Here is a 12,703-nt window from a genome sequence, read left to right on the forward strand (position 1 = left end):
TTGTATTTATAATTAGTTTAGCCTAGACTGCCCCCTGGTGTGTCGACTATGTGCTCATCCAAATTGCGTGACATTAAATTAAACAAAAAAAACAATATTGGGCCAAAACCAAAAACGACATGCAGCCAAATATATCTGACATACAATTCTGAAAAAAAAGAAAAACTTAACTTATCACCAGATATATGTCTCACCACATGGGATACCCTACAGCTTTGTATGGCTGCCACACTGAAATAACATGTACACCAAGGTCGTTTTTAAAACCTTTTAATAGCATAAACTGCAACAGCACAAAATGTTTTATTATTTTTCTCACAACCTCACAAATCACATGGTAATACGACACACAGGTATGCCTTGGCAGGAACATGCTACAGCAGAAATCACAGTGGACCGGTATGCCTTCTCCACACTTCACTTCATTCTCAGGAACAAACTGTCCTCTGCAACACCGGTGGGCTGAACGTAAAAGAGTCTGCATGATATCTGAACAACAAGGCAACATGGATTTACACCCGGGGTGAAAACCCATACGGTAGCGAACCCTGAGGCAGACCTGGCACAGACCTGGTACAGATCCACCAAGCGGGGACAAACCTGTTTCTGAGCCTACTGCATTCTGGGAACTAAGGCACCCTAAACATTAATGACGACACAATGCTTCACGGTCGGCTGAAGCAGCATCAAACAGGACAAAAGAGAGAGAGACTTTAATAATGTCCGAAAACTTGACTAACTTTGAGCAGTTACAATTGCAATTGGCAATTAAACAATTGTGCTTATATGACATCAGTTTCAGGAGTGACCATATCTAATATTGTAGAATTTAACGATTAATCATTCAGTTTTGCTGGGATAAAAATATGGTCATGGCAGTTCAAGTAGTCCACAATACAAATCTAATACTTTACGTTAAGATGCTGTTGATTAACACGCATACACTAGTAGTTAACATCAGTAAAGAAGTACACTAAGTTGCATTACTGAATGTTTGTGAATGCTAACGTTTATGGCTCCTTCACGCTAAGTAATACAATGACTGATTTAGCTGGGAGTTCCTGGATTTAAAGTGTTTTGTTAATATAAACAACCCATGAGGTCCCGTATAGTACATTTCTTGATTTAACAACACTGAAGATCATGGTTAGTTGATGTTAACTAATACATTTTCTAATGTTCATAAACCTTAATGTAAAGCATTTCTAATACATGGTCTGTATCTATAGATTTCTTTGAAATATACTTGCGCATATATTCACGAGGTCAGCCGAATATGGACATGTGTCACCTGCATTACAATTTGGTATGATTCCAAAGATGGTTCTAGTCATTTTTGTACATATTTTGTACAATACATTTATGGTCTTTTAGTGTCGCGTAGTGAAATAGTCCATTCCAGCGACTTCTTCTAGATGCAAAAATTTCACAATGGAAAGCAAAGAAAATGACACTAAAACCTCGGTGTACCACTTCCTTCATATGGTCACATGCCACTGAGAGCCACAAGCTCTCGCCCGCTGCCAGCCATGTTGGGCAGGGCGGAGGGGTCGTCAGTGTCAGGCCCACTGGGGGCTGTGACGGGCTCTGTGTGGGCAAAGGCGCTGGGAACCTTTAAGAAAACTATGGATCAGACTACCAGTGTGAACTGATAGTTAAACCCTCCATTTTTTCATGCCTGGCAGAAATAGCTGGCAGAAGCTGTTGAATAAACCTCAGCACTAAAGGCACCGAACAGCATGTTGGTGAAGTCCCTGAGGCATCACACCAGAAACAAAGAGTTTCCATCGGTTTGCAAACAACAATCTCGTTGAAGGAGCCCTTGCATTTTTACTAGAATTTATAACTGCAAATTATCAAAATCAGTGCAGTATCGAGTTAGAACACTAAAACTAAGCTATACAAAGGAATCCGATGAGAAAAACCAGCACGTCAAAGCAAACCGCTTGTTTTCCCCACTGACAGGCTCGTAAATGTTCTTACAAGTGTCTGGCAACATGAAAATGATCCCTAAAGAGATACACCTTTGTCTGTGTGCCTCAATAACTGTAAAGAAACTGTAGAAAATTGCTTTTCTGATCTCCCCATCTCTGACGTGGCACCCCACTCAGCACCTGTAGTTGAACAAGGTGCTCTGTCTTGAGTGCCCACCCCAGCACCACATGGTAGGCCAGGCGACTACAGGCACCCAATGGGGTGCTACGCCCGAGACTGGGAGAAGAGAAAGCTAAAACTTTTGACTGTATAAACAGTAATTTCCTTCAGTTACTTTACAGTTATTGAGGTAAAGGTAAAGGGGATGCATGGCTGGAGAATCTGGAGCTGTGCACTTTAAAGGTGGGCTGGACACTGCTGTTCCGGTCGGCGGAAGCATAGCGTTGTACTATGTAACTGACCATGTAATTGGTGGGTAGGCTGCGCCTACATGACTTTGTTGGTATAAAGACTTGATCTATACTATGCAGAAGAGATAATATTCATCGGCTATTTAATATCATTCATTTCTTAAGCGATAGATTAAAGCAGAACAATGATAGAAACAGTGTTCCTGTGCAATTTAAATTTACTGTGGCTAGATAGATATGTCATTGAGTCATAATTTTTTATTAGCTTAGTTCTTGCTATATAAGCTGGGTAACATTAGTTTTGTTTACTAGTGTCAACGGTTGCTGAGGAAAGAAAAGTCATGCTTTTAACCCACAATGCCATAAAAGTCGGCTAAAACTGCTGAAGACAGTAAAAATCCCTGGATTGAATTCAAAACCAAGGCATTTCCATGGACCTGGCGCTCAGGAAATAGAAGTAGAGTGTTCTACACTCTTACGTTGATGTGCGTCATGCCGCCAGTGGGCACTGCCCCGATAAACAGAGCTAGAAGCGTGTCTTGACGCACGTAAGACGCCAGTGGCCGTTGGCCTTGGACAGACCTCCTAGATCAGTGCAAGACCTGGGCCAAATCGGGAAACAAAAACGTTATACAGAACCAGACACGCAAACATGATGGAGGATGTTCTGTAATTGATGGAATACCCTGCAATCAACCACCAATACATCGGTTTATCGATCATTTTAAACTAGGATAGGTGCTGCATATGCCTGTTAAGCATAGGCCAGATTTGAAAATGGAAAAAGAAAATGAAGATGGTTGGTCATAATAGTATGATAAATCACACTTAGTGATTAATTAACAACTGGGTCACACTATATGGCATACATGTTAAGAATTTATGGGCTGTAAATACGAAGTTGTGAGCTGGATGTGGGTTAATGTCAGACTGAGTAATCTGAATACTACTTAAATGTGTAGTGTGTTGGATTCAGGGTGACCTATTAGCAGAAATGGAATATAGTATTCATGATTATATTTTCATTACTGTATCATCACCTTTAACTACAAGTCGTGTTTTCGTTCGCTAGAATGAGCATAAGGAGCAGGGTGTTTTCGTTCGCTAGAATGAGCATAAGGAGCAGGGTGTTTTCCATTTATGCCGCCATGTTTCTGCAGTAGCCAAAAACGGACAAACCAAAACACAGGCTTTAGACAGGGCCTTATGTGTTTATGGCACCTGATGGCCACCATAGGTGCTCCTACACACTTGGAAAGAAAGGGGGTATTCAGTTGGTTGCAATCTGCAACCTCTCTGCTAGATGGCACTAAAAGTGTCTGCTAAATACCAGACCTTTATCATTAAATCTTACACACTGCATCTTTAAAATATGTCAAATTAAAGTACAACACAAACCCAAATGGTTAAGTTGTTGTTAACAGAACTGGCCTCTTAAACAGTGCATAAGTGCTGCTGTGATTCAGGGCCAACACAAAAGCCTGAACTTTATATTCATCATGAAGTCCATCTGCTTACCAAAAGTATCAATTACTCATTGAGAAAAAAAAATGTACGATACATCAGCCTATAATGAAAAGAGATTTCACATGGGATTTTTTTTTTTTTCACTCTTTCAAATTCTTACATCCGGAATTGGCAGGACCTGCTGTCTCTTTAAAAGAAATAGAGTTTGATGACCAACAAACTCCATGGTTGTTTTTTCTTGACTGTTTTTCAGTTTAGTAAAGTCAAATCAGGAAATGACACTGTAAATGACAAAAAGCCTAACATAAAAATGATTCAATGCAACATCTATACTTCACTCTGCATCCATCTATATGGAAAGTCCTTACTAGCAACTTCATTCCGACCTTCAGACAATTATGTATGAATAAATGTTCCAGTGAAGGTAATGACTTTGATGGTGATCTACCATAAATATTAAGAGACTTTAAAACGTTACTGGCAAATGGATTATGGCGTTCTTTTTAAACAACCTTTCTTGCAGATTCTAAAACAAAATCTGTGCCTGAATTGAATACTATCTGAGGTAAAGTTCTCTTCAGTCTGAGTTTCAATGTATTGAACCTATTGAAAAACAAAGCAAATAAATACAAAACCAAAGCTGATCACGTCACCTCAAAACCCCCGTAAAACAATAACAACCAAAAAACAACTAAAATTTACAAATATGATGAAAGTTGCACAGTCCCATTTTATAATAACGTTGTCTTCTGAACACTATGGCAAAATGAAGAAGGAAGACTGGGACTGGGGCCTCCAACCTCAGGCTGTGTTCTCCGGGGATGTGTCCAGGAGCTCAGAGCAGACCCTCACTCCGAGGCTGGTGGCTGGTAGCCGTTATCTGCCGTCCCTTGCTCCTCCTCAGGCTGTCTTCGGGGACTCAATGTGCAGTGTTGGCCAGAAACCATATAAAAACTAAACACACAACAAATAATACATGAATTCAATATAATATGAAATTATAATATTCATATGCATGTGTGTGTGTGTGTGTGTGACACCTTTCACCTACCTTTACGTTTGGTCTGTGCTTGAGGTAGGTCGATCTAATCTGGAGGCTGGTTGAGAAAAAAACAAAAGACACACACATCAGTCTCAAAACTAAACACAACTTTTAAAAAGAAAAAGAAAACTGGCAAATTGACATCTGCTTAAGTTTGAATGAAGTCAAAGTAGCTGACTTCACAGTACCTACCTGAAGAGAATGTGCAGGTATGAGCCAAGTCCTGTGAGAATATGCCACCAGGCGTGGAACTGCATTACACCTCCGACCACAGGAGGCAGCGCTCTGCGCGAGGCCCTGTGGACATAAGGATTCACAGCGACCGGTTATTAAGTTTAAAATCAATGTCTGAGTAATAAAGGAGCTTTGTAAGTCAATGTATTAAAGTGTGTTTCGCCTTATTCAACTGTTTAGAATTTGACGAATAGACGCCTGTATACACTGATTTGGTAACCATGGTTTCAGTTATCCATGGAAATATTAAGTGGAAATAAAAAAAATCCTCAAATAAACGGTTCGTAAATTTTAATGGTTCATAGGTTTTAAATTCCGTGCCATTCTGAGTAGCCTTCCCGCACTGTTGCGGTACAAGCGCTTCTCATTTCTCATGGGGCCTATATCTGTCAATGAGTCCTCGTCATTTCCTTCACGTTTTTATCGAAGGGAGGGACTAGCTACATCACGAAAGAAGGATGGAACAAAGGAAGGCAGAATGTAAAAATGTTGTGCACAAAACATTTGACTTTTTGCTCCATCGTCCATTGAGGGGTTAAGATAAAACAATAGAATCCTTTTTTTTTTCGAGAGAGACCACATTATCATACCTTTAATTGAAGTATATTGTTATAATTGTCTTATTAGTTATTGTTGTCAATGTCTTATTATTGTTTGTAATTCATAAATTCAACTTTATCATAGGTATGTATGTACAAGACAAAAAAGTTATATATGGTGTTTGTTCCCATCAGCGGTTTCCGCTAGCCGTGGTAGGTCTCGGAACACATCCCCCACGGATACTGGCGGCACTACTGTAATGCCAACCAACTTACCTCAGTGAGTCACAGAGAAGATTATCAATGTTCCATAACACAAATCCCAGCAGGAAGGCCCCCAGGGATGTGTAGCATAGCGGTCTCAGCCACGGGTAGACCCTGAAAATAGAAAAAACGATTTATTATATGCTAAATAGGAATATATAATATGAATGTATAAACACACATATACAATATAAATGGCTCAAAATCACACTTACCATGTAACTATGAAAATAGACCGCAGAACTAAGCAAGCTACAAGAGCCCCATACATGACCTGTAAAAAAAAAGAGTTATGAAGAATTATGAAGACTAAACAGAGACAGAACTGAACAAAGGACCCTTATGACCTGCAGAAAAAGAGTGAATTATCAACACTAAACAGAGGCAGAACTGAACGACGCACCCGGACCCTGAAGGGAATCTGTAGGGAGGAGTCTGGGACGCTGACCCGAGGCCGATCATCTGTTCTGTTATATCTGATAGTCTAGTTTTTCCTGTTCATGTGTTTGGATGTGTTTACACTTGCACCTGAACACCTGCATGTCATTAGATAAGCAGGATATCGTTGGATACATCCAATGCTCCAGCCCTGTTAGTAAAAACCCTATGGTCTGGTCCCTATTGGTAGGTCCATAAATGCTGTATTACAGAGTTTGATAACAACTCATTTTAAGGGAAAGCCATCGAAATGTGATGCTTTTTGCTCTCTATCTATCTCTATCTTTCTCACACACACACACACACACACACACACACACACACACACACACACACACCAATACAGAAGCACCCACATTTCTGGGTGAATTGGTTTAAGTAACCTCTTTTCAACATCTGTTACTGGGGCGTATGGAACAATGAACATGGTTTTGGCCATCACAGTGCAAATTGTGCCCCCTATGGTTGCTGACTGTATGTTACCTGACGTGTAAACAATTCTGTCCTTGCGGATAAAAGCGTGCCCTGATGGCAAGATCATCCCTAGGTGAAAGTTTAACTCACAGGCACCAACACTTTCAGGCAATCAGGCTCAAGCCATGAATACTCTCAAAGAAATATGAAGCACTAAACTTAACCCCCTTCCATATTTGTTACCACACTGCGATTTAAACACACAAGAAAACATTTATTCCAACATTTCTTTCGATTTCACTGGTATTTGTTTGATTGATTTGTTTTCCTCTTCCTAAAATATTGTGTATGTTGATACTCTCCATCAACTGCTGGTAGATACTATGAAAACAGCAAAGAAAGTTCTGCTTACCTGATGAAAAATAGGCTCTTTCAATTGCAAGTAAACCTAAAACAGTAAAACATGAATAGAACTGTTAGGAATGTAGATGTACGGAGTGTCAAAATCCATACACAAATGGAAACTGCGGTGAGCTTGACTTACCAAACTTACTGCAATACTGAAGGATAGCAAAAGGCTAATTGGGAGATAACTAATGGTATTCTCTTGCTTGAAGCAGTCATATCTGTAATCACAACCGTAAGAAAAAATTGTTAACTTATACCGTTCACATTATCACCCCAAGACTGAGGGAGCCTAAAATAGGCTAAGATTAAGTAACAAACAAAATTCACATATTTCACATTGTAACATCATTATTGCAGGTTGGTCTCAGTCTAAGGTCTGCCTGTAACATAGCCGCCAAATTCTGTGAAGTGCAATGTGTAGTTTGTCAGAAAACCAACAATGCTTCGAGACTGCCAAGAGTGATGCAAATTTGAGTGTGCGGTAAATACAGAGTGTTTTACGTCCTGTATTCATGCGTCTTGATTATCTCAGGCAGGTCTGTTACGGCAAGTGTTTGCATTCATCTGCCCCTGAGAAATGTACACAAATGTCCAACCAATGCCTGAACCATATAATCAAACTGCAAGGAATGCACAAGGAAACACTGCGGGTCGATTGTCCTTTCAACATCCCCTCAAAATGATATCCTCACACACACAAATGACACACTGCGCCGTTGGCGATGAATCCGCACACACACACACACACACACACACTCAGGAAGGGTACACCTCATTCACCAAGAGACAAAAGCACTTACAAACAGTATACAAAGACACAGCAGCTGTAGATCATGGGCAACTCATCCAGTAACTGCAAAATAACAACACCACGCGTTAGGGCTAGAGTGAACGACGACTGCATATTTCTGTTGACATTTAGGTTATTTACCAACAAACAGGGAACAGAGTTAAGTTGGCGGCACAGCTGAGAGGAAAGGCAGAGAGGCTCACCTGCATCTCATACTTCAGTGTCATATGGAAGCACCAGGAACCAACGCCAACCGCTAATAAACACAGAAATACAATTGACTTGATTTGCACAATGCATTACACATACAATGGATACCGTTCTTCACATTGTCCACATTTATTCAAGACTGAACCTTTGACACCAACTCTGTGGATCATTTATAATGGCTGGATCCACTTCAAAAAGAGTGAAAGCAAAACAACTTAAACCCCCCTGAGGAGCCGAGCAAAATGACTCACTTCGGTGCAGATTTTGGCACGCAATTATTGTGGGGAGGAATGTACTCGTCTTCTATTGGGCACTGCTTATGGCAGACATATTTAATGGTTTAACAGCAGCAATTCAATAATAGGGATTGGACTTGGGACACATCAAATAAAACACAGCCACTGTTACCTGCCCAGGAATATTAGACTTACCATCTCCATAGGAGTATTAAACTTACCATCTCCATCGGTGAAAAACCTTGTATATTGTAACCTTGTATAGAACGTGTAATGCACGCTGAGGTGTAATACACGTTCTATACATGTCTGCTTATAGACTGATGTGTTAATAGTCATTAGACTATTGAACTATGGTAAATATGGACCTTAAAGCCCAGGCTAAAAGCAGATACCCGGTACTAGGTCTTATTTAATCAAATAAAATGTCTTGTCTATTGCTTCCAACAGATAGTCATCTATTCCTGGAAATGTCCACTGCCATTTCTTAAAATAGTCAATGCGTGAAAATTTCCAAGAACTATCATTTGAAACAAATAATCTATGCCTAGCAATGTCCAATAACTGTCATTTTTTTTTTAAATAGGCTTTGCCTGGAAATGTGCAATAACTGTCAAGTGTCTGTGGTCGATTTCATAATGCAGCAAAGACACGGACATGCAAGTGTTGCGTCCCTCCACCTCTTTCACTTTGGCCTCATGGTTAATATTTCAATGCGATTCCAATAAAAGGCAAAAAAAAGTAGTAACGCTCTGTTCCTTGAGTAGAAATGAGCAAATACATTTTGTACTGTAACTACACTGCTCAGACAAGATGTGTGTGTGTGTGTTTACCTGCCAGTCCCAGGAATGAGCAGACGTAGCGCATCTCTAGGCCATTTCTGAATGTCTGTAAGGCCCCATAAATCGGTGGAAGGATCATAATCAGGTTACTGACAGTGTTCCCTGTTGTGGAGAGAAAAAAATTAGATGTTTCAGGGCGCTGAAAGAGAACAAATCAAACCTGAGGACAGTGACAGCTAAGCTTAAAGCAGCAATACGGAGTTCTGTTCCAAAAATAGTAAGCTAACTACCTAAAAGGTATGCAAAAACCTTGCAAACACCACCAACTGCCTAGTTGACACTGATAGAAGCTTGCCAACACACTAACTGGTGTCATTTGGCAGTATAGCTGGCAATGTCATGCTGTGAAAGCTTTTCTTCCGTTTTTGCAGGGTGTTCCAGCACAGTACACAGAACTACATAGTGCATATCCTGGGTGGCTAGTGGGGAAGACACAGGTGTTTATCTGTCCTTCACATGACCATATGCTATCAAAATGAATTTGAGGATGGTACCTAAACTAGTTGCCTATAATACCATAACTCAAAAAGTGTCAAATTGTTGCATAGTGTTACTTTAAGGGATAAGGGCTAATACTTTATCACGGGGTACTTACGTACATCATAAATTATACAATTCGATTCTCATGTAAGATGATGTTATTACATTTCACACTAACTCTAACCCAAAACACAACACAGACACCAAGTACATATTTTAACTACATGTACTAATGTAAAAAGTGCACTGTATTTATCAGCTAATTACATGAACTGCCCCCAAAAAACGTTTAATATAAAGTGGGGCCACCCTTGTTAGTGGTGTCGACTGATCTATTCAGTTTTCATTAGATGGGTGATTATGTTCATAGTCACATGTTATTTGCAGAAGCAAGGGGACAACGCTGTTGGACATACTGAAAAATACTGGGCCACCAGAAAATGTCCATCCTTCCACTACAGCGGCCATGAAAAAACTCATCTCCCAAACAATAGGCTCCATTGATGCCGTAGGGCCATGTCAACCATTGTACTTCTTTGCTGAGGTTTTGAAAACTGAGAGTGGTCATACACAAAGGCCCAGGCTGATCAACACAGCGTCTGAACCCACCGTAGCTACTGGCTACGGCGCCGCTTTGTTACGGTTCTTTTTTTGTGTACAAAACAACAGCACATTCCTTTCACAACCATCCCCATGGTTTTGTCAACAAATTAAAGAAACAAATACCATTCACAACTAAATGCACTTTGGTATAGTTTGCGTCTTCTGTGATTCGGAGGACATGATAAGAAGATAATGTTTTCCTGTAAACCTCTACATGCATTTAAGTATCTTGTTTCTCATCTTGGGTGTTTAACTGCATTTGCATACAATCGATGAATACACTGTAAACAAATGCAATGTCTGAAAAAAAGAAAAAAAATATGTCATCATTGACATAACCTACAGATCTTTCACATGTGTACTCAGTATGGTAACGAACTGTAGGCTACTACCGTTTAGAGGTCAACAAGTTCTTCTCAGATAACAGATGGATACAGATTCGCGCCAGATCTGTTCCAGCCAATTAATATCTGAGTTAAATGAGGCTGCACTGTGTATGCCGCAAAAAGTTCTTATTTTAAAACCATGCGGGTTGACTATTGAACAAATATGGCCCGGTTCGGAACAGGGTCGAATATGTTGAGGAGTCAGTTGCCTTTCTGCCTGCTTCTGGGCTCCCAATGATGTAACTTTCACCACTCATATCTAATCTGCAACAACAGGAAAATGTTTGTTTTGGAGTGTCCCAACGTGTGTGCAACGTGCCTTACTGTGCAAACGTCATTTAATTTGCTGTTTTCCAGGATAGTAGGTATGTATCAGCCCTAAAACAGATACGATTTAGAGTCAGCTATCTGTGTTGTCACCATAGGCAAACATTGTAACAGCTCACTGGTAGGCTATTTAACATCTGAGGATACAATATTGAGATAGGTTGAGAATGTATAACCACATACTTGAGGATACGTAGGCAGGAAGCTTATTCAGTACTGCCATGCCCTTATTGCTGACGTTGAACGTGATGTTAATTCACCCAAAGACTCATGCTACTCTTTTAATGGTCGTATAATTGCCTATCACTACTATGACTGGGGTTAGCTAACGCTAAGACAAAACATTGACTTTAGTTTCTAGGAAGGCTAACATTGGCCTAATGATGGTCAGAAAGATAAGAAGTTCCAAATGGGTGCCAGTGAGTCAGTCACAGTGAGTGACGAACTGTTAAGTTGCTGATTTTGTATGAATCAAGTGGTGTTCACTTCAGAGCCAATTCGCTGTTAAAGAGAGTGCCGCTGCAGCAACCTGGTGTCTTTGTCTATGTAGTTGTTAGCGCCTAGCCTTTACTGGCACATTAATGAAGGCCAATTAGTGGCGTTTTGTCAGTTATCGAAACACGCGATTCCAATAAACGGGTGTAAGGTGTTTTCAATGTGACAGCTATGAGATTCTTAAAAAGACACGGCCTGAAGTACGGCAACACGTCCGTGTAGGTCCTGTTTTAGAAATATTAAAACGCGCTCGTTGATGTTTTATTTTACTTGAGACGTCCGTGACAAGCTTGGCTACTTACAGAATTCTGCGATGTAGAATGACACGACATAGTTCTCTTCACACCAGTCAAGTGTAGATGTTGGCTTTCCCCAGTATCCTAGCCTGTCCATCGAAGGAGCCATGATGATAAAGAAAGCTGTTTTTGAGGGAGGGAGGGGCTGGATCTTCACAGTAGCCTAACGGATTTCTAACTCCACGCCGTCACAACCTGAATGCAAAGGCAGGTGTGATCCCACATGCTGACGAATAGCAAATCCCACAGTTTTGCATCTGCAAAAGATTATGTAAGTAATGCCTTTCGGAAAGGTGGACAAGATAACAGACAGAAAATCAAGTGCAATGTCAAAACGTTAACTGATTCGTTTCTCGGTGTAGTTCAGATCTTATGCAAGTGGCAAGCGAGCGCTCCCATTAACCCATTACAGAAATGATTTCTGTAAAACTTCCTCTTTATTTTCTATCCCCCAGACTTCAGGCTATACTTGCCATTTCCCCATGCCGTAGACATCTGATATCTCCCCCTTAGATCTTGCTGATATGCTGTAACTCAGCCGGAAGGACCAGATCTGCAACCATTGTGACGAGGACCGATAAGAAACGTACCTTGTACTATAGGGCATACGTACCGTGTCGCCGTGACACTGTCACCTAGTTGTACATTCACGTTCCCCAGAAATAGTCTATCTACATACTGCACTTCTGAACTTAAGGTAACAGTGTTGTCCTCTCTCTCTGACCTTGTTTGTTTTATCATAATCTATTAATTGACAACATGTCATATCATGACATTTGCTGACTCTGCTGAACCAAATGATGCTGCAGCTATAAACTCCATTACTACCTGTCTTTTGGCGATAAATAAGTGGATGAGCAATCATTTCATAAAGTTAAATGAGGACA

General features: G+C 40.5%; 1 protein-coding gene across 1 annotated transcript; it reads right to left on the reverse strand.

Annotated features, from left to right (window-relative positions):
- Positions 1–254: 254 nt before the first annotated feature.
- On the reverse strand, positions 255–12,459 carry acer3 (alkaline ceramidase 3). The gene is made up of 11 exons (XM_012832342.3): positions 11,823–12,459; positions 9,221–9,331; positions 8,145–8,197; positions 7,952–8,004; positions 7,288–7,369; positions 7,156–7,191; positions 6,107–6,165; positions 5,904–6,005; positions 5,047–5,151; positions 4,864–4,909; positions 255–4,766 (listed from the first exon to the last, which is right to left on the reverse strand). The coding sequence occupies exons 1-11, from the start codon at positions 11,923–11,925 to the stop codon at positions 4,713–4,715; spliced, it is 804 nt and encodes a 267-aa protein (XP_012687796.1). The 5' UTR covers positions 11,926–12,459; the 3' UTR covers positions 255–4,712.
- Between the last annotated feature and the right edge of the window lie 244 nt (positions 12,460–12,703).

This window comes from Clupea harengus, chromosome 8, assembly GCF_900700415.2.
Source record: "Clupea harengus chromosome 8, Ch_v2.0.2, whole genome shotgun sequence".
NCBI lineage: Eukaryota > Metazoa > Chordata > Actinopteri > Clupeiformes > Clupeidae > Clupea > Clupea harengus.

Excerpts from the sequence above, each read along its gene's own strand:
- acer3 (XM_012832342.3), bottom strand. The coding sequence starts at position 11,925 with ATGGCTCCTTCGATGGACAGGCTAGGATACTGGGGAAAGCCAACATCT. Across the intron at positions 9,332-11,822 it reads ATTCTACATCGCAGAATTCT|GGAACACTGTCAGTAACCTG; the intron begins GTAAGTAGCCAA and ends TCTCCACAACAG. Across the intron at positions 4,910-5,046 it reads TACCTGCACATTCTCTTCAG|CCTCCAGATTAGATCGACCT; the intron begins GTAGGTACTGTG and ends TTTCTCAACCAG.